This window comes from Pituophis catenifer, unplaced genomic scaffold (assembly GCF_029215685.1).
Source record: "Pituophis catenifer annectens isolate HBS135680 unplaced genomic scaffold, rPitCat1.0.hap2 SCAF_6, whole genome shotgun sequence".
In the NCBI taxonomy this organism is placed as follows: Eukaryota; Metazoa; Chordata; class Lepidosauria; order Squamata; family Colubridae; genus Pituophis; species Pituophis catenifer.
In genome coordinates, this window is record NW_027256886.1 from 56211037 (window position 1) to 56232505 (window position 21469).

The 21469-nt window shown below is 36.4% G+C and overlaps 2 protein-coding genes across 4 annotated transcripts in view; both read left to right on the forward strand.

Annotated features, from left to right (window-relative positions):
- Positions 1-9124, forward strand: part of ADAM9 (ADAM metallopeptidase domain 9) — a 32764-nt gene extending 23640 nt beyond the window's left edge. The window contains exons 17-22 of the mRNA XM_070945452.1: positions 94-174; positions 2196-2301; positions 3201-3333; positions 5260-5353; positions 6219-6271; positions 6977-9124. Coding sequence (XP_070801553.1) covers positions 94-174; positions 2196-2301; positions 3201-3333; positions 5260-5353; positions 6219-6271; positions 6977-7190 — 681 coding nt within the window. The 3' untranslated portion in view covers positions 7191-9124. The remainder of the gene's footprint in view (positions 1-93; positions 175-2195; positions 2302-3200; positions 3334-5259; positions 5354-6218; positions 6272-6976) is intronic.
- A 3381-nt stretch (positions 9125-12505) lies between these two features.
- On the forward strand, positions 12506-20901 carry PSTK (phosphoseryl-tRNA kinase). Of its 3 annotated transcripts, none has more exons than XM_070944961.1 (7): positions 12506-12637; positions 13736-14116; positions 16325-16616; positions 17386-17584; positions 17899-17974; positions 19662-19755; positions 20633-20901. In XM_070944961.1, the coding sequence occupies exons 2-7, from the start codon at positions 13934-13936 to the stop codon at positions 20827-20829; spliced, it is 1041 nt and encodes a 346-aa protein (XP_070801062.1). In that variant the 5' UTR covers positions 12506-12637; positions 13736-13933; the 3' UTR covers positions 20830-20901. The 3 variants fall into 3 exon arrangements, with proteins under 3 accessions (XP_070801062.1, XP_070801063.1, XP_070801064.1); XM_070944962.1 differs by having other exon boundaries at positions 13754-14116; XM_070944963.1 differs by having other exon boundaries at positions 13757-14116.
- Positions 20902-21469: the final 568 nt, after the last annotated feature.

Here is a 21469-nt window from a genome sequence, read left to right on the forward strand (position 1 = left end):
ACGACAGTCTCTTGATACCTTTGTGCATTTGCAGATAAAGCATGCTTTCAAAGACCATTCTGAAAGAAACCCCTATTTCTCCCTTCTTTTTAGGCTTGTATTGATTATAAGTGTGTAAATGCAAGCTTGCTGGGTTACAACTGTGACATAAAGAAAAAGTGTAATGGTCGGGCGGTAAGTTAAAATATTATATGTTATAATATTCACAATGGGACAAAATTATACTAACCAAAAATCTTAGCATATAACAGAGATAGTCCTCAACTTACGATCACAATTGAGCCCAAAATTTATGTTGTTAAGTGAGACATTTGTTAAGTGAGTTTTGCTCCATTTTATGACCTTTCTTGCCACAGTTGTTAAGTGAATCACTGCAGTTGTTAAATTAGTAACACGGTTGTTAAGTGAATCTGGCTTCCCCATTGACTTTGCTTGTCAAAAGGTTACCAAAGGGGATCATATGACCTTGGGACAGAGCAATGCTCATAAATATGAACCAGATGCCAAGCGTCTAAATTTTGATCACATGACTACGGGGATGCTGCAACGGTCACAAACTTTAAAAAATGGTTTCACTTTTTTCAGTGCTGTTGTAACTTTGAATGGTCACTAAATGAACCGTTGTAAATCGAGGATTACCTGTAGTACAACTATTGAATATGTATCATTGCTTTCTTTAAAAATGCTGAGTGGAGTGTCAGCAGTATTATGGTAGTTCTTTGTAGCATTTCTACTCATTTATTTATGGAACATTATACCACAACCCAAGTACTACCTCATCTCGAGAACATATATGTGGGTCATGTTTCTTTTATTCAAGAAAATGTTTTGCATTGCAATAAACATAGGCATATATAACACTTAGAGGTTTGTCAAATGAGAAAAACTGTGTTGTGAGATCACAACTCCAACCCCATCCTTTATGGCAGGGGTGTCAAATTCACAGCATCATGTCATCGTCACACGACATATCATGACTTTTCTCCCCTTCGCTAAACCAGGGCTCAGCTTGGCTAGAGTGTGATGCATCTGGCCCGTGGGCCTCGAATTTGACACCCCTGCTTTATGGGATTGCATCTAACATCTAAAAGTAGTATAAGTACAAACAGGGTGAGTCTGCATGACAATGTTCAATGCGTGCTTTGTCATTTTTTCCCCTTTCCCTCCCTTTTGATGCCCACAGCAAGTTAAAATGTTTAAATTCTGCTTTTCCCCCCCTCAAAGAAATAAATCCTTATTTTCCTTATTGTTCCATGTTTAAATATGCCAAGTTCAGAAATAATGGGAAAGCTAATCATACAAGAAACAAATCTCATGCGGAAAATTAATTCCCATAGTCATAGGAAAACAATTGTGTCCCCTCCCTCCCATGACAATATGGGAATTGTGGTTAGAATAGAATAGAATAGAATTTTTTATTGGCCAAGTGTGATTGGACACACAAGGAATTTGTCTTGGTGCATATGGTCTCAGTGTACATAAAAGAAAAGATATGTTATCTTTAGTCACTAACAAAACAAAAGATGCATGGAAACCAGGAGGTCCCGTCAGTGTTATGCTGGAGGTGATTCATATGTACTCATGTTGCATTTCCTGGAATTTTGCAAGCTAGTTGAAAGGAGAGGAGACCTCCAATGCCAGGCCAATCATTGTTTGGAAGCCATTGGTGTAGTGCTGCCAACACTGTAATGGAGCCAACAGATCTGGTTGTTAGATATTGGTCTGCATTCCACACAGTGGTGGGTTGCCCCTGGTTCGGACCAGTTCTATAGAACTGGTAGTAAAACTGGCGGGAGGGTCCGCCCACTGACCTGACATCATCAGAAGCGATCGGCACATGCGATCCCGTTACGAACCAGTAGTAAAGGTAAGTCGAACCCACCCCTGATTCCACACCACTGCTTCCCATCCAAAAGAGAGGTCCATATGATACAATGCACAGCACGTGAGAGAAACTATGGAACATTGAGTTCATTATTACATAGATCTCACTTTTGATAATTCAGCTGTTAATAGAATTCTTTCATGATGGCATTTGAGTTCTTCTACAATAAAATTCCTTAAGAGATTTGCATAGATTCTTGCATGTCTATTTGGGGGAGAAACATAACACCTTAAGCCTAATATTATTGCAATTTCTATAACCTCTTTAAAAGTTGTAATTTCATTATTTTGTTTCTTTTTTGTTCCTGTAGGTGTGTAACAACAAAGGCAATTGCCACTGTGATCCTGGGTGGGCACCTCCTTTTTGTGATGTGTCTGGCTATGGGGGTAGCATAGATAGTGGCCCAACACATATAGGTATCAAGAATCATTCCTCTTTCTTACACTCCATCTGATATTGCTCACTTTTGAACTCTAATTTTGCACCTTTTAAGGTAGCTTTATGACTTATTTGATGAAAGTCACATTCATCTTAAAGTGAATAACTGTCACTTCATTGAATAACTATCCCGCCAAAAAAATTCTAGTTTAAAAATGAAGACCAAGAACAAAAGTCAGCATAGCCTTTGCTACGCTAGTTTAGTGGATTTTGTTTCTATTGAAATTAATTATCTTTAAAATCTGAATCTATAGCTGTAAGTTAACATATGGCCATTTTAGAAATTTGGGTCTTTCATTTTTGGAAGATGAGCTTCTCCCTTCTTGGAAATTTTTTATATATACTGTACATGGTACTTAAATGTTTGCAAACCGTTCTGAATTTTCAATATTGCTGCTCAATGTCTATGGAGATTCTCAGTCATCCAGGTCATAGTTGTCCCAAAGGTGCTTTTTCAAGAGGCAACTGGACTTTCTGGTTTTTCTTTGAATTCAAAGAAAAACCAGAAAGTTCAGTTGTCTCTTGAAAAAGCACCTTTGGGATATTGCTGCTTAAATATGACCCAAAACCTATTGTGGATTTTATTGTTGTGAGCCGCCCTGAGTCTGTTGGAGATAGGGCGGCATATAAATTAAATAAAATAAATAAATAAATAAATAAAATAAAACATGATCTGTCCTCTGCACAGGCCCTAAAAGTAGTAAAAGAGATTCCAATTAAACAAAGGAGTCAAAATGTTATACTTGTTCATTTATTTATTGTACAAATTATCCAAAAATGCATATTTTATCTTGGTGGGAATCAACCTTCCTTCTTGTAGCCCCACTGTCCAAATTCTACATTTAAATACGCATACAATGCTTATTTTCTTTCTTAGATACATCCCTTCGAGATGGTCTTCTGATATTCTTTTTACTTGTGTTGCCTATATTAATTCTACTTGCAATTGCATTTGTCAAGAGGAAAGAAATTAAAAGGCGTCTCTTCAGAGAACGTAGAAGACATCACAGGTACAAAATTCATGCAATTGATAACATTGAGAACGGAACACATCTATGCAAGGTTAAGTCAAAATTCAAAATAGAAACACGATTTGGAGTCCTAGTGATCTTAAAAGACAATGTAAATGTTGTGGTGCAAGTCATTCAGAAACAACCTTCACTGAATTCACTGGAACCTACGAAATAAATATTGAATAAAATATAAAAAGGTCGAAGCCTTTTGAAATGATACCCTTACATGATTAGCTATAGATGACAATGGGAGCAAGATTTATAGGGATTTTTAGGAATGTTGGGAATGAAGCTTGAAAAAGAGGTGGAGATCTAGAAAAATAATATCTTTTCCATGATTTTTATCCAGGTTTTATTGGCAAGCCTGAAGAAGCAATTTCTGTTTAAGGTTTTAAATTAGCCGTTGTCCAGATAGGAGACAAGGAAGAGATATTATTTTCCTAAACCCAACTCAGACAATGATATTCAGACAATTCATTACCTGCAATGTAATACTTTGGCTTTTCATTTTTTTAAGAAAAATTCCTTAGAAAATATTAGGAAGTAACTTCTCATAGTGCTAGTCACAGAGCCAACATGAATAGACGAAAGATTAGATTGGGTAATTCTCCAAGAATGGTTAGTCTTTCTCAGATCCTGGTTTGGTTACTGATTCTACAAATTATGATTCCTCTAATACCAACTATGATCATTTCAGTAGAAAAATATATTTGCTGATTTTTAAAAATTAAATAATATTTTAGGCCAGTAGTTCTCAATCTGTGGTCCACAGAACCCTGGGAGGGGGTGTTGTCGTCACAGTCGGTCCGCAAAAGCTTGAAGAAATGTTATGATTTAAATTTTGAGTTAATGCTTGGGGATCCATGGCAGAGGTGGGTTTCTGCAGGTTCTGACCAGTTCTAAAGAAGTAGTAGTGGAAATTTTGAGTAGTTCGGAGAACCGGTAGTAAAAATTCTGACTTGCCCCACCCCCATCTATTCTCTGCCTCCCGAGTCCCAGATGATCAGGAGGAAATGGGGATTTTGCAGTAACCTTCCCTTGGATTGGAGAGGGAATGGAGATTTTACAGTATCTTTACCCTGCCATGCTCACCAAGCCACACCCACCAAGCCATGCCACACCCACCAAGCCACACCCACAGAACCAGTAGTAAAAAATTTTGAAACCCACCATTGATCCATGGCCACAAAAGGTATTTAAAGGGGGGGGGGGTCTGTGGTGAAGAAAAGGTTAAGAGCCACTGTTTTAGATATTGTAGCACTTTCTACTAAAGTAGCTCTTTGCTTTGCTTTTCCCTCATCCATTTTGATTTTTCAATCCTACACTAGCTAGACTAGACCCCTTACTTTATCAGACCAGTTATTTATGAAAAACAACTAAGTAAGGCACTCCTGAGTTAGAATCATAGTTTTGGAAGAAGTCGTTTATGGACTAAATCTACTCCCACTACTAGCCTAGTCGGTGAAGGAAATTCAGTCCAAACATTTTCAATTTCCAACTCAATGGCTATCTAGCCACTGAAGAGGGGCCTACCAATCCTCTTAGTACTTTCCATATTCAAGTTGTTCAAGTGGTTTTTTCTGACATTCAGTTGAAAACTGCTTTACTGTAATCAATGATGTTCACTCTGGGGCAATAGAAAAAAAGTGTCTGACCCTTATTCTACATTACAACTTTCAAGATTTGAAGTGTGTTATCATAGCTTTCTTCAAGTTATCTTTTCTGAAAACTAAACATTCCAGTTCCTTTGAGCTTTCTGGATCCTTGATCATCATCATGGTTCTTTACTTAATCTGTTTGTCTGAATCTTTCTAAAAGTGTATTATCTAGTTATCTACTTCCAGATTTACTAGTTGGGAAATATTACAAGATGGGCATTTATGTTTATATAATTTTAACTGTTTGTTTGAATTGCTCTTTAAGGACTGAAAATGCACAGCAAAGAAGACCACTACCTACACACCAGAGTAATACTCCAAGCGAACCTAATCCACAAGAGGAAAAAAATAGAAGGCGGGTAAGAATGTACTTTCAATTATAATGTCTATTTTTAAATAATTTCCACCAATAAAAGTCTTTTAGTACAAAGTATCAGCTGTGCATTTTTTTTCTTCTTTGAGTTAATTATTATCTATTCAGAAATTTAGTTTGCAGAATTTAGAACAACAGTATTTTGCTTGATTGTAAACATGAGCATGGGGAGCAACAGCTCAGCAGTTAAAGATGCTGAACTTGTCAGCTGGAAAGCTGGCAGTCGAGGTTCGAGACCCAAGCAGCATGCAATGGGGTGAGCTTCCATTCCTTGCCACAGCTTCTGCCCAACTAGCAGTTTGAAAGCATGCAAATGTGACTAGACAAATAGGTATCACTTTGGTAGGAAGGTAACAGAGTTCTGTGTGCCTTGGCATACAGTCATGCTGGCCACATAACCGTTGAAGTGTCTTCGGACAACGCTGGTTCCCTTGGCTAAGACAGCAGTCCCCAGCCCCTGGTTTGTGGACCGGCACTGTAGCCATGGCAAGCCAGAAACAGGGCTGAGCAAACAACCGAGGCCCCATCCATGGGATGCAGGCAGCACATGAAATCACGCTCCCTCTGGTCCATGGAAAAACTTCTCCATGGAACCGGTCCCTGATGCCCCAAAGGTTGGGGGCTGCTGGGATAAGAAAACAGATGAGCACAACCCCAGAGTCAGACCGGCAGCCCTGAAGATGCTCCCAAAATGGCTTGACAACTCAAACCGCGACCACTGCCACAGACATGACTGGACAGGGGAAACCTTTATCATTATCTTTTAAAACATAAGCATGATATTGATTGATTGATTGATTGATTGATTGATTGGTTGGTTATTGATTTATTGATTTATTGATTTTTTTCAGCCTACTACTTCAAATTCAGGAATCTTTACAATATCTCACTTTCCAACTCCAAGGTTTGTAGTTTTTGATGTAACTTTTAGCGGAACCACATACAGAATGTGGCTGTAAGTTTAGAGAGAACATATTAAAAACTAGAGGTGGAGAATTTTTTTTTCAGCGGAGGGTTGGGATTCCATGCTTTAAAGCAATTTATTGCAGCCACATGAGAGTAATGGCTAGTTCAAACTGTCTCCAGTGATAAGCACACTTTCCCGTATAATGATGTGTGGTGGTTAAGGAGTGGGAAACCTTGATCCAATGTCTCCTCTCAACCACAGAGTTTACTAGGTGATTTTGGGTCAGTTACTCTTTCAACTCAACGGTGTTTGTACTGTAGGAATTGGAAGGCCTTGATGCCTCAAGGAAACTAGAACCTCAGTGAATAAATAATAGTTCATATATGCATTTCATACATTCATATGGTCTAGTCAACTGAACGTACTTTATTCATGTCCGGCACAATGGTTTAGGTTAGGTTTTATTTCAATAACTAAAGTAGTTATTGAAAGCTCAGATACAATATTGCTATGTGTATGTGGCTACCTCAGATCAACTTCTTTGTACTTTAGTCCTAAGTCTCTTTGAGGGAGATGGCAGTTCAGAAATGTGAAATAGAAGTAAATAAAAATAAAAATAAGTAGTTCTTTTTCAGGGTTGTTTGTACCTGCCAAAACCTGAAATCCTCCACAGACTGTTTTCCTCTCCTTTTTTTTTTTTAGGCCACCAGTACAAAATCAATTTGTTCCACCTCAACAACGACCTCCCATACGACCACCAATGTCACAAAGACCTCCTGTACGACCACCAATTCCACAAAATCCTCCTTTAAGACCACCAATTCCACAAAATCCCGCTTTAAGACCACCAATTCCACGAAACTCACCTTTAAGACCACCAATCCCACAAAAACCTGTTTTCTCTCCTCCGTCTTGAAGACTTATAAAGACACGTACTGTATACCACTAGGAAAAATATTATATTAGTGAAATGAGTTAAAAGTGTTATTTTTTTAGAAATATACAAACAAAGACCTCAGTTTAATTTTTAAAACAGGATGAAATTAAATTAAATTTAATTTAGGGTCTGCTGCCCTACCAAATCATTATTTAGGAAAGAAAATGCTGCCTTAATTATTAGACCACAGGATATTGCTTTTACAAGTAATACTCATACCAGTAAAAGTCTTTTACTCTAATATAGGGCCAAACTAGATATTGTAGTAAATGTGATCAGAAATCCTGTCAGACTTATAAAATGTAAGAGATGTTTGTGCAATTTTTATGAGAAGAAGAGGTGGTGAGGCTTTTCTTTTCTAGTTGTGGGCCCAAGAGATTCCTCCCTTTCTTTCTCTCCTCACTCCCAACATATATTATTAACATTACAAGAAAACACCTATTGAAGTTAGTGGTCATGGTTGGGGAAGGAATAGTTAAATCTGTCATAAAAATTCCCATTTTGTTGATCCCGGTAAAAATTGGGGGAGATGCTGCTCTTACATCGATGACAGATTTGCTAATTGTACAGTTGCTCTGATTTTTTTAAAAACGTGCAATTGGTTCTTTGTAGTCAGTTGATTACATTAAGAAATAATGTGAATGGAATATAAGGAAGTAGATGAGTGAAGCACAAGATGGATTCCAAAAATCAACCAATCAGTGAAGGAAGGGCTATAGAGTAGTATTATCTGTTTGAGCAAAGATCAGATTTGTATTGCCTTAAAATCAACAATGTGACTTGACAGCACCGTATTGTTGATTTGCATGTTTACTGCTGAATCTTCCTATACAGGAAGATTTTAAATACTTATTCTTAAGTGTTTAAATGACCATGTTATTGTAAGATATTTCTCAAGATTCTTTCAACTTTCAACACTGAAATAGATGATACTTCTGTTTTCATATCATAAATCTGTGAAAGTTATACATTTTTATTTATAGCTTTATTTGACCATTTTGATAGTCACGTTAATATTATATCAATATGAGACAAAATGTCAACTACATGCTGAAACATAATAAGACACGTTTTCTTAACTATGATTTAATGAAAAAAACACAATTGACTGGGCTCATTAAGCATATCAAATCATTTCAGGTTCATAATAGTAATTTGTACCATTTTTCATTAAAGTGCAGTGATGCCACATTTCTGACATACCAGCCCTGATGGTAATTTTGGTGGAAATATAATAAAATATTTCTGCATGGATTCATTAAACCAAAGATTTGATTAAAGAATAGTTTTCTGGTGAGGAAAAGAGCAATTTGCATCCTTACAATGTTACAGCCTTTGTTTAAAGTCACATCATAATCCCAGCTTGTATAAATACATATTTTGAAAAACATAATGGATTTGAATATTGAAAAATTGGGCACAGTGTTGAATAATTGTTTCCTAATATGTGGTTTAGGAGGCGCTTATTATGAATAACCAATTCAGATCTATAAATTAAGACTAACACATATGATCCACCAAATTTAATGAATGCTTTTATATGATAACCTCTTTCCACTATCAGACATACATGAAATTCTATCCAGAATTGATTTACAAAATGTTTTTGAAACGTTTTTAATATCTCATTTTTGGTAATGATAAACAATTTTTTATCATTTTTGTGTTGATAAACAAAGGTATTATGCTAGATACAAATGCCAAAATTTAGATATAAACATAATTTTTAATGTTTACATTATCTGAAAACTTATATTAATATGTATTTTAAAGACTAGAATATTTCAAAATTGAAATTTCCTATAATGAATCAAATTAGTTAATGGTGCTTCCACCTCTAAGCTTTGTACCTGTATAAAGTTATTTGCAGTTTTGCACAAATCACTTTTGTAATTTAGAGGTAGAAAAATCAGTTGCACAATTTCTGTTAAAATGGCAAATTTGTGAACCATTTTGTAAAAAAAATAAAATAACTTGACATACAAATGGCATATTTTTAAAAAATAATTTCATTGACATGAAAAATCAGTTACAAGTTTAATGCTTTTACAATATCACTTTCAACATGATTGCAGATAAATAATATAGGTGATTCTCACTTAGTGAACACTCATTCAGCAACCTTTCAAACTTTCTGACCAAGTGGTACTCATCACTGTGCATTGAATTTGCAGCTGTTTTTGCAAGGTCCTCAAAGTCACATGATATCATTTGCAACCTTTTTGCTGGTTACCTACAAATGAAGTCAGTAGAGAAGTTGGCAGGGTGTTGCAAATGATGACCCAGGGTGATTTACTAAAAGACAGCAACTAGAAGTGCCGGAATTTTCATTGGTAGATAGCATATCACATGATGTCATGCTTTCCAACTGTGTTATTTAATGACAGTAATTCCAGCCCCATTAACCAAGAGCTACCTATAGTTGAAGAATTTTAAAGAATTTCCTTTTTTTTTTATTTGGCCTACAGCTATTAACTTCTTTTTACCAACTAAATATTTTGATTCTAATTATTATTGCATCTATAAACCACTTTACTTTTTTTGACAATGAAAAAGGAACAATACTTCTAATAATACATAGTATAAATCTTATTAACATATTTTAAGAGAAAAGTATGCAATATTTAGTGCCATCTACTGGCTATCTGTAAATGAACTATGGGTAGTCCTTGAGTTACGATCACAATTTAACCCAACATTTATGTTGCTAGGTAAACATTAAAGTGAGTTTGCACCATTTTACGACCTTTCTTGCTACAGTTGTTAAGTAAATCGTTGCATTTGTTAAGTTAGCAACACAGTTGTTGAGTGAATCTGGATTCCCCATTGACTGTATATCAGAAGATTGCAAAAAGTGATCATATGACCTTGGGACACAGCAACGGTCATAAATATGAACCAGTTACCAAGCATCTGAATTTTGATCATGTGACCGTAGGGATGCTGCAGTGGTCCTAAGTATGAAAAATAATCATAAGTCAATTTTTTCAGTGCTGTTGTAATTTTCAACAGTCACTAAATGAACTGTCGTAAATTAAGGACTACCTGTACAGGTAATCTTCACTTAACTATAGTAATTGTGGCTGGAATTTGTGTCATTAAGTGATGTGATCACAAAACATGATGTCTTTGTGACCACATCACTTAATGCAAAGAATGCAAAGATAGTTTAAGAAATTAAAGGCGTATTTGTTAAAGCCTTGTAACTCCTACTGAATATAGTTTACAGATGGATTTATCACAGTTTGGTTTCAAACTATTCAAGTTCCTTCATTGAATTATAAAATAGCCTTCATCAATTAAGATCTGCAAATATTTGAAGCCTAAACCTCATTTTTTAAAAACCTCCCTGGACCTCTGTACACACAATTACAAAATTCGTTATTAGAATTATTTCCAATTATAGAAAAGGACTACTTCTGTATTTTATCAAGTCGTCACAAATTGACTGCAAATGTAATCCATACATAACATTACGAAAAGTCTCCTGCAAGTTGAGCTAAACTACTGTAAATTAAAGGATAATCTTTTGAAATGAATTCTTACCATTTATTATCCAAATTTATATTGGCATGTACACTGATTTAACAAGTTATATTGAGTTTCTTTTATTACCTGCCAGGCTGATTGTTCCAATAAAGGAGAATATTTGTAGCTCAGGATTGAAATGAGGGGTCCTTGGTGCTCTTTGTGCTTGCTTGTTTTCTTGCAGACACTTCATTACCCTAACTAGGTAGCATCACCAATGCTAGTAAGGAGTGCTGTTTGCTGTCAGTTTATATTCTGGTATCTTGCCAGTTTGGGTGGGGGCAGTCTAAGGGATTCTTTGATTGGTATGTTTAGTGATGGCTCTTTGACAGTTTCTTGACTGGGATATTGCTTACTTGAATTGTTGGTCTGAAGTTGACCTTGGAGTTAATCTATGCTGACCTGAGTGCTGATTACAGGCAGAAAGGTGCTGGAGTCTCCTTTACAATTTCTAAATACCCATTCCATTTTGTTCCTGCATTTTGTTTCCTAAAATCATTCCAAAGCAGTGGAGTTTCCCATTATGCAGCGTTTTCCAAACTTGGCAATTTATAAAATGTGTGTACTTCAACTCCCAGGATTCTTCAGTCAGCTGGCTGCCTGGGAATCCTGGGAGTTGAAGTCCACATATCTTCAAGTTGCCAAGTTTGAAAAAAGTTGCTTCAGTGTACCAAAGGTGCTTTTTCAGGAGGCAACAGGACTTTGTTTTTTTCTTTGAAGCTTCTTGGATGGAAAGCGAAACGTCTTCAAAGAAAAAAAAACCAGAAAGTCCAGTTGCCTCCTGAAAAAGCACCTTTGGGACAACTATCACCTGGATGACTGAGAATCTCCATAGAGTAGACTTTTTGCTTTAGTGTATATCCAGTCGGCAGAAGTGACAATTTCGCAAACCGTAAAATCGTCCTTAGAAGGAGGAGGGTGGGGGGACTAAGGAATATTCCCTCTCAGGACAGACCTGATCTTCTATTGCTTTCACCCAATCAGAAGCAAGCTGGGCGCCGCGGATCCAATAGCCGTTGGCCAACAAACGTCTCCTCTTCCTATTGGCTATTCGTCGATTCTTTTTTCCTAATGCCTGTACTTTCGGTAGCAGTGCAATTTCTGGAAAATGAGAAAAACCCGGCTTTCGGAAATAAAATGTTTTCTCATCTTAATGCAGTTCCAGCCGCGTCCTCAGCCGATCGCAGATCCGGTTGTGTGAACGTGGAGGCAGGCAACCTTTGAGTTAATTGCCATTTCCAAGCTGTGGAAATTGAGTTAATTGCCATTTCCTGGCTGTGTTTGCCAGGGAGAAGCCAAAGCAGGCGATAAAACTCGAAGTGGAAGACCATTGACTGGGTTCTATGGACTATATGGAGCTGGAAGTTTTATATTCTTCTTCTTCTTCTTCCCACTGCAACTGTTTCCTTTAATTTTTTAAAAAATCTGGTCCGAGTTAACATCACATGTATCAGCATGTTCCCCTTTTATATCCAATTAGGTCCAATTATGTTGAATATAGGTTCACACATTAAAGCCAAACAGTGATTTCCTCGTTTGTGGCTTAGCGTGCTGGATGAATTCGGCCGGCGTGACTTGTTGGGGAGGAGGAGGAGGAGGAAGCTACTCGTGACTGTGATTTCCAACCCTAGGGCAGTGTGTCTCAAATCTTGGCAACTTTGATATGCGTGGACTTCAACTCCCAGAATTCAACGCGTACACTCGCCTGCGGACTTTAGTAAGCGAATGATAGAGTCCTCCCCTTTACGAAGATAGAGTGTCGCTGGCAGAGGTAGGAATAGCTGTTTTTTTTTTTTCTCTTGGCTGGGAAAAGGGGTGACTGCTGTCGAGGGCAGGTGAATGGATAAAAAAGAGTAGGGTAGAAAGAAGCGACTCGATAAACAAGTCTGGGAGAGAAGGTAAGTGGCAAAGGGAAGACTTTTTAAACACTGGCTGGGTTCAGACCAGCCACTTAATCTCTGGGTACTGAATTTGCCCAGTGCATTACTTAAAATAACCAAATGGGCTAAATCACGCACATATGTCCCTGGAACCAGGTTTAACATTTAACAAACATGGCCTGGTTGTGACAGCCACTGCCTCATTTTTCACTGGCTTAGTTCAGCAAGTGGTATGAACTGGGGACTTTGGCAATCTGGAGCGGGAATGAAGAAGATGCTAAAATCAAAGGTTGGAGAGATGCAAGCCCCTGCAAAATAATCCAAGGCATTTACTCCTACCCCGTAAATTCAAACATCTTACAATATTTTTTAAAAAAATAGTGGCTATTCTGTTATGCCTGCAAACAAGATAGATTATGATGGTAGATATTCTTGGTCTAGATTCAGTATTTTACTGAAAAGTTATGAAATTGTTACATCTGAATTCCCCAATAGGAACATAAAGCAACAGTAAATATCCATCTCATTAATTCATAAATCTATCAAGATTCATCTTTAGTACCAACTTAAAACAAAATGAAACGCTCAGGACTGAGGGTTATAAGGTTGTGAAATAGTTTTTTTTTTCAAATTTCTATTTTTCATAGAGTGCTGTTTTTAAATCACAATAATTGGTATTATTGAGAATATGGGGTTTTTTTTAATTTATACATAACATCAGTAGGTGGCAGTAATGTCCATCTTATTTTAACTTCCTTTAACTTCTTTAAATTAATTTTAAAAATTACTGTGGGTTATTGAACAAACAGCATGATAAATGTAAATCACACCTTTGATATTGATTTTTAGAACTTATGAAAAGTGATAAATGTGAGAAAATAGGAGGAGGAAGGTGTCTACCTTGTTCACCGCCTTGTTACTTATAAAATAATAAAGACAGAATAAAACTCTAATAAATAATAAACTGAAAAATGTTATTATTTTTTAAAAATAGATCTCAATGTGTCCATTTTCAGTATAACAGTTGCCCTCTATTCTGATGTATGCATGTGTTTTTTATGTACTGTCGATTATCTGCAACAGTAACAACTCAAGTTTCTTTGTTGTTTATTTAAGCGTCCTTGTTCTTCTAAGTAGGAAAAGTGTGGCATCAAAAGCTATCAGAAAACAAAGTATTCAGACAAAGCCATTGTCTCTTCAGTACTGGCACTTCTGATCATTCTTCGTGTGCAACAGCAAATACGTTGCAACGTTAAGTTAATGCATTAAACCGTCAGTTCCTTGGTCTCACGGAAGTTTCATCAAGGGGAAAGCATGGAGCAAGAGAGAGTTGGAGGCCATCAGCTGGGACTATGTGTGCTTTGTGGTTTACCAGCAGCAGGTAAAACTAGGACAGCACAAGCACTGAGTTCCTCCTTGAGGAAGCACAAAGGATGGTCCTGCATTCTTCTCAGTTATGACGATCTCATTCCTTTGGAAGCATTCAGTGAAACAGAGGTAAGATTAGGGTTAGACATTACCTTATTATCACTTACTTCAGAAGACTCTGGGCAGTTAGAAGATTTTCTCACTAAAGTATTTTTAATGCAAATTCAGTAAGTTAATCAACAGCAAATAGCAAATTATGAGAATAAATCAGAGTTAAATCCCAGCTTGATGTTTAGAACCAGTTTGGTGTAATGAAGGCATTAAGGGTGTGTGTACATGTGCATGTACACAGGCACACACACATTGGTTGTTGTCATTGCACTGTGGTATTTTGGTGTTAATCATTGCACTGTGGCATTTTCAGATTTCATACTAACTTTATAGTTTAATTAGTTCAGTATTTTATTTTTAAAATTACAATGAAGCTTATCTTGTGAATATGTAGTCCTAAATTTGCTAATAAAGTATAATATATAATCTAATAATAGATTATATATATAATCTATATTCCAGAAACAAGTACAAAGTAGGTCTGGAAGGTCTGTTGTAACTTCGAACAGTCCTTAAGTGACTTGTCATAAGCCAAGAACCAAATACATACATACATAAGTATGGTATGCACTGTACAATGTGTATACAGTGCATTCAGAAAGTATTCAGACCCCCTTCACATTTTTATTATGCTGCAGCCTAATTCTACAGTTGTTGAAATTCATTTTTTCTCATTAATCTACACTCGGTACCCTATAATGACAAAGTGAAAACAGAATTTTAGAAATGTCTGTAGATTTATTTTTTTAAAAAATGAAATATCACATTGGCATAAGTATTCAGATTCTTCACTCAGTACTTCGTTGAAGCACTTTTGACAACAATTACAGCCTTGAGTTTTTTTGGGTATGACGTGACAAGTTTTGCAAACCTGGTTTGGGGATTTTCTGTCATTCTTCCTTGCAAATCCTCTCAAGCTCAGTCAGATAAAATGGTGACTGTTGTTGGACAGCCATTTTCAGGTTCCTTCAGAGATATTCAATCGGATACAAGTCAGGGCTCTGGCTGGGCCACTCTAGGATTTTCACAGAGTTGTCCCTAAGCCACTCTTGCGTTGTCTTGGCTCTGTGCTTAGGTTCGTTGTCATGTTGGAAAGTGAACCTTCGGCTCAGTCTGAGGTCCTGAGTGCTATGGAACAGGTTTTCATTAAGATATACCTGTACTTTGTTCCATTCAGCTTTCCCTCAACCCTGACCAGTCTCCCAGTCCCTGCTGCTGAAAAATACCCCCAAAGTATGGTGCTGCCACCACCATGCTTCACTCTTGGATGATATTGGGCAGATGATGAGCGGTGCCTGGTTTCCTCCAGACATAATGTTTAGAATTGAGGCCAAATAGATCAATCTTGGTTCCATAAGACCAAAGAATCTTGTTCCCCGCAGTCTGAGAGTCCTTCAAGTGCTTTTTTGCAAACTCTAAGCAAGCTTTCATGTGTTTTGAATTGAACAGAAGCTTCCGTCTAGCCACTCTGCCATAAAGCCAAGATTGGCGGAGGGCTGCAGTGATGGTTGTCCTCCTGTGGAAGTTAGCATTGCTACAAGAGTTGTATAAAATATTTGAAGGAGTGTTTCCCGAAGCCTGTGGACATAAGCAAAATCATCCTTTCTCAAAGAATCAAAGCAACTACATATTCCAGAAAGTTCACCTGCGCTGCTTTTTTACAATTCTACGCATGCACAGCTTGCTTTGCAGTCTGTTCCAGCAGAAAGTTTTCTCTGAACACACCTGCACATGGAGATAATCTGAAAAGGCCTTTAAAGCAATTGAGCTGGGTCTTCAGGAGGATGCAGCTGCTGTGCTGAATGAAAATTTAATGAAAATTTAATGAGGAAGGGCACCTTCTTCACGGGCATGCATTTTACAAAATGCCCCTTCAAATGCTCTGCACTGAATCCTTTGTCTAATTTTGAGAGGGTCAGGTGCTAATCTGTTTGGATAGTTTGGATAGTTTTTCTGGAAAGACTCTAGCAGCACCATTATGGTGAAATTGAGCTTTCTATCAAAATATGTATGTGGGAAAAGGATTTAAATTAAATAGAATGAGATGGCTAGACAGAAAAAATTGCCTGTGACCTAAAATACAATGACCAACAAATCAAAATCTATGGAGATCAAATCTCCATTTTACACTGAGGTAAATAACAGTGCATTTGTTGCCGTTGATAGCTGCTCCAGATTGCAGCCAATCTGTAATCTAACATGAATAATTGTCTTCTTACGTTATAGATTTCTCATTGGAGATCATACCGGCATGAATTATTATTGTACCTTGAACACTTCCTTCAGGCTCTTATTAAAGGATGCCATTACTTTCCTCCTTCAAACAGAACTGAAACAATGTGGAAAAGTTTTGTCTCCTATTTGATGGAACAAGGATTAATATCTGCAGGAACAGAAGACTCTGCATCTTGTCAATATTTAATAGATTTCATTCCACTCAGGCCAATATATTTTATTTTAGATGACAACTTTTATTATCGGAGCATGAGATATGAAGTGTACCAGTTAGCTCGCCAGTGTAAGTTGGATTTTATATTTTATACCAGTGATTCAACCTCACGATTCAGCAACACAAACCATATGTTGAGCTGTTGTAGTTAAAAGGGATTTTTCTTGGTGAGCAGGGTTGAACTTCTCAATTACATCTTTGGTGCTGTCCTACAAATCAATAAAGTGCTGCATAGAACATCTCTACCAAAACATCTTTAGTGGGCAGCCATCCATGGTACAGGATGTCACTATCTATTTTTTACATATTTTTTGTGAACTGTTGTTTTTGATATACTTAGAAATTTTGGGGCATGAGTATAGAAATGGCTTTTCGCATCCTGATGACCTTGGCTGGAAGAGGACCATACATCTCTGAGAGATGGAGAGTCAAATTACTTCAGCCACCAATAGGAGTATTTCTTTCAACACCAAAGGGGGAAGCTTTTCTCGCTTGAAGGAGAATGTAATCCACTGACTTAATAAACTCAGAAGGGGAAAACTGATCACCTCATATTCCTGTTTGATATTTTACATTTTCCAAAACTATTTTTCATGCAATGCATTTTATGTAATGCATCTATGCATTTTAGAATTCTCTTGCTTGTATATTGACAAGATTTAACCTGAAAAACTTGTTTAAATAGCTACGCAGATTTGTGTGTGATTACATTTAATAAATATTTAATTGCCTCTTAATCCATTGTTTAATTTTTAATTTTACACCGTGCATCTTACACAGTCTGTGTACAATGAGTTTTAAATGGCCGGTTTTGATAAACATATATTTTATTTTCTAGATTCGTTGGGCTTCTGTCAATTGTTCCTAGACTGCCAGGTTGAAGTTTGTTTAGAGAGAAATTCTCAGAGAAAGCAGCCATTACCTGAGGAAACCATATTTGCAATGGCAGAAAAGCTAGAATGTCCAAATTCAAAAAAATACATGTGGGAGCAAAATAGCCTTATTGTGAAAAGTGCTGAATTTTCATTAGAAGATAAGTAAGTGATCTCATTGAAACAATTATTTATATTCTTTTTATAATGATCTCTGGGCACTTTGTAGCATTCTTGCCTCAGAGGAAAGGAACTTGTGAGGGAAAACTTCTTACATAGTCTAGTAAAACTTGATTTTGGAAGATATGGGGGAGGGAGAAGGCTTCTACTTATAGAGAAATTCATATTCATTTGTACTGAATTACAGTTTGTACATTGAATTTCTTCAGGGTTTAGCTTTTTAGATGGATGTTATTGATCCCATTGATCTCAGACATCGTATGTTTGCATTTGCAATTTAATTTTATATTTTTTTTCAGTCTTCAGGTGTTTAATTTGTTATCTTCTGCTTTGGAAAATCCAGTAAAACCCATGGAAGAGAATACAGAAGAAAAGGTACCTTGAATTATGTGGGTTAATAAGTTCAGGAGATTTGCTATATATAGGAAGCCCTTGATGGGGATAAAATATTTAGCCCTTGCCATTGTGGATAAAAATAAAAAAGAGAGTTGGAAAGCTATCCACTGTTTTATACCAGGAATGTCCAGTTTTTTTTCTAAAAGATTGCAATGGAAGATTGCAATTTTTATTTATTTTTTAAATTTATATGCTACGCATCCCACTATCAAGTGACCCTGGGCAGCTTGCAACATCATAAAAGGACAATATAAAATAATGAGAACATTAAAAACATTAAAAGCATTCGGCATTAAAATTAACATATTAAAATGATCAAAAGACTGTATAAAAGGGACCAACACATAATTGGTCTTTGACACTTCAGAAGCAGGTGAAATGGAATAGATGCAGAACCCAGATTCATTTTAATTATATTGTATCTAATCAATGTGTGTGCGTGTGTCACATGGTTTGTTCAACTAATGGAGAGGCTTTTGAGGCCACTCACTTTGGAGGCAATGGACTGAACATTCTATGGAAGCCAAACATTATATAAAAATATAAATCTAATTTACTGTTCAATTTCTGCTTCCCAAAAGCTGAATAGAATAAAAAAAATGATTACAACTCAGAAGGCTTTTAATACACCTCATCTTATTTCTTAAGATTGTTTTCTATTTTTAAAGTTCCTAAGACAAAATGTAAATTTTTCCAAATTGTCTCCTGGCCTTTTTATAAAACGCATCACCAGTTTCACAATCTTAAATGTTGATCTTTGGCTTAAAGACACTGTATCCTGAAAATATAAAAGCAAATCCTACTTAGTATTATTAATGTTGGTGTGAGAGTTAAATGAAAAATAATGCCTCCAATTTTATAAACTGCAAGCAGACGGCAGTAATGATGCACTAGAAGTTCAGATGTGTTCTTTAGCATCTTGTTCTTTCAATTCAATTGATGGAAAGTTGCTGTGAGAAAAGGTTGCATTATGTAATTGTATGTGGGAATAACCTTGGGAAACAAAAGGAAGAGCCACAATCTACACAATGATCTGATAAACAGAATTTTAATCTGAAGGAGGAGGGTTGGTGTAAGTGTCTCAGCAGTGCCTCTCCCTAGTTCCGGCCCGAAGTTGGATCTTGGGTATTCCCCCCCCCCTTTTCCTCTATAGCCAGGAAACTTCTACTTTTCTCTAAAATTGAATAAACAAATTTTTGGACATCAAATGAGATGGAAAGGATTTATAGAATCTTTAAGGTTTTAAGAAGCTTGTTCATCATTGGCAAAAATATGTAGTGATTAGGTGGAGAATGAATACAGGTAACAAAATAGTTCATTTCAAGAATTATTTCCCATTTGCATTAAAATATCGCCATTTAAGTTAAAGTTACCGAGGTGGAGGCAATACTGTTCATTCAACCCTTGTATATAAAATTAGATTGTGGAGGGGACTTGCTACAGAATTGGAAGCATGCACTTCGGGGCTATGCCAAAACTTGGCAGGGAAGACGAATAACTTTCAGAAAGTAACCTAGAATTGTTCCAATACAAAGTAATCTGAATTGTTAATTCTTGCTCATTTATTTATCAAATTTACGACACCATCCATGTTACTATCCAGAATTCTGGTGTACTAAGGATCAGTAACAACAGTATTAAAACAATTTTGGTTGATCTTGACTAGGAGATGGATCGGGCTATATGTGCAAGCAATGTTCTACATCAAGCTGATCAAGTTCTCAGGCGAATAATCTCTGAAATAATGCAGAAGGCTAAAGGTATGTTGAGCAAGACTTAGGGATGACTTTACTAGTGGGAATGTAACTTTTTTTCTTCCGAGAATTTTACTGCAAGGAAGGGGGAGGGTCTGCTTTTTTTCCGATAGGTTGCAATAGGAATTGACTGGCTTGTATCTCGAGCCTAATGTCATGGACTGAGGGAGAGTGGCTGCCCCAAAGTCAACCAGCCAGCTTTCATGCCTAAGGAGGAATAAGAATTTACAGACTTCTGGTTTCTAGCCTGATACCTTAGCCACTGGACCGAACTAGCTTTCATTAGAGGGAATTTAACTATTGCTCTGAAGACAGTGCTAACAAATGATGCCTATGGAATATTTTATTGCTGAGACTGTTTTCATACACAGAAGAAATCATATATATTATTGGCAATTGAAAGGTTCTTGGCAGATCATTGTTCTGCAATGGCAGAGCTGGTTTATATATTACACTAAGACTTTTCTAGCCAGGACATCAGAGAGCTCGGCTGGCTGTAATATATCTGAGAAGGATAGTAATCTTACCGTTGAAAGGTTGGTTGCCTTTTATTGGGAGGTTGGGTATTATAGGTATAAAATTAAGCCTCAAAAGTTTAATATATATTGATGGTGTACTCTATGGAGTTGATAAGCTGATTTATAGACTAAATCACAATTGGCTGGGTTTATACAACACATGAAACATGTTTCTTATACTACAGAGGCTGATTGTAGAACCTGCTAAGCCAAAGGAAACACACCACATTATGGCCTAGACATGTTTATGGATCTATTTTATAGCTATAGCCATGTTTCTTTTTAGATAATAGCTTTTCCTTCTCAAACGTTAAAATAACACAAAGTTTAAACAACAGCATTTCATCGTTTGTTTTGTTTTCCAGCCAAAAGCCTTACTCCAAGTGAGATGAAGATTTTGTCAGAGGAGCTCAACAAGCAGAAAGTAAAATTCTTAGAAAAGTTAAAACAAAAGACTAATAAAGAAAATCAGTTTTATGTAGAAAATAGTACATTTGATATAACTTCTGTATTTTCCCAAGAGACAGATGATATTGTTAAAAAGTATTTTAATAAACAGTAGCATTTTATTTTGCTTCATGAAGTGATATCAACGGTGTGATGGAAATTTAACAATAAAGCTATCTGTAATAGATACAGCTTCCCTGTGTACTTTTAAAAGTTAAATTTAGTTCTGAATGGTAGAATCTATTATTCAATCTTAAGAATATTATTTCCTGCTTGAAGATGTTTAATTAAAGGGCACTATTTTTTTTCTGTCAGCGTTCAGTATTAATTGCCTATAATTATGGCTCTTGCAGAGATAGACAAGTCTCCTTCTAAGCTCCTCATTAACAGCCAGGCAAGCAGGCTGAAAGAGCCCCATGTCTTGCTAAATGAAAGCAATAAAAGTGCTAGGATAACTTTTAACAGGTGTCTACTACACCAATTAGTTCATCATGCCTAATGGATTTCAACGATCAGAATCAACAAGAATATTAGGCATGCTTAATACCTGCAGGTAAGTTCACAAAGAAATCCCAGGGTTATAGGTTGTACCAGGAATTTTAAAAAGGCTGAACAAGGCAGTGATCAACCACTTCCATATTATCACCAGGAAACCAAATCATTACCAAATGAGTTTAATGTGAATAAATGTACCTCATTAGCATCCTAATCCAAATGTTTAAAGTATTGTGATTCTATTTTTCATGCAAAATGAC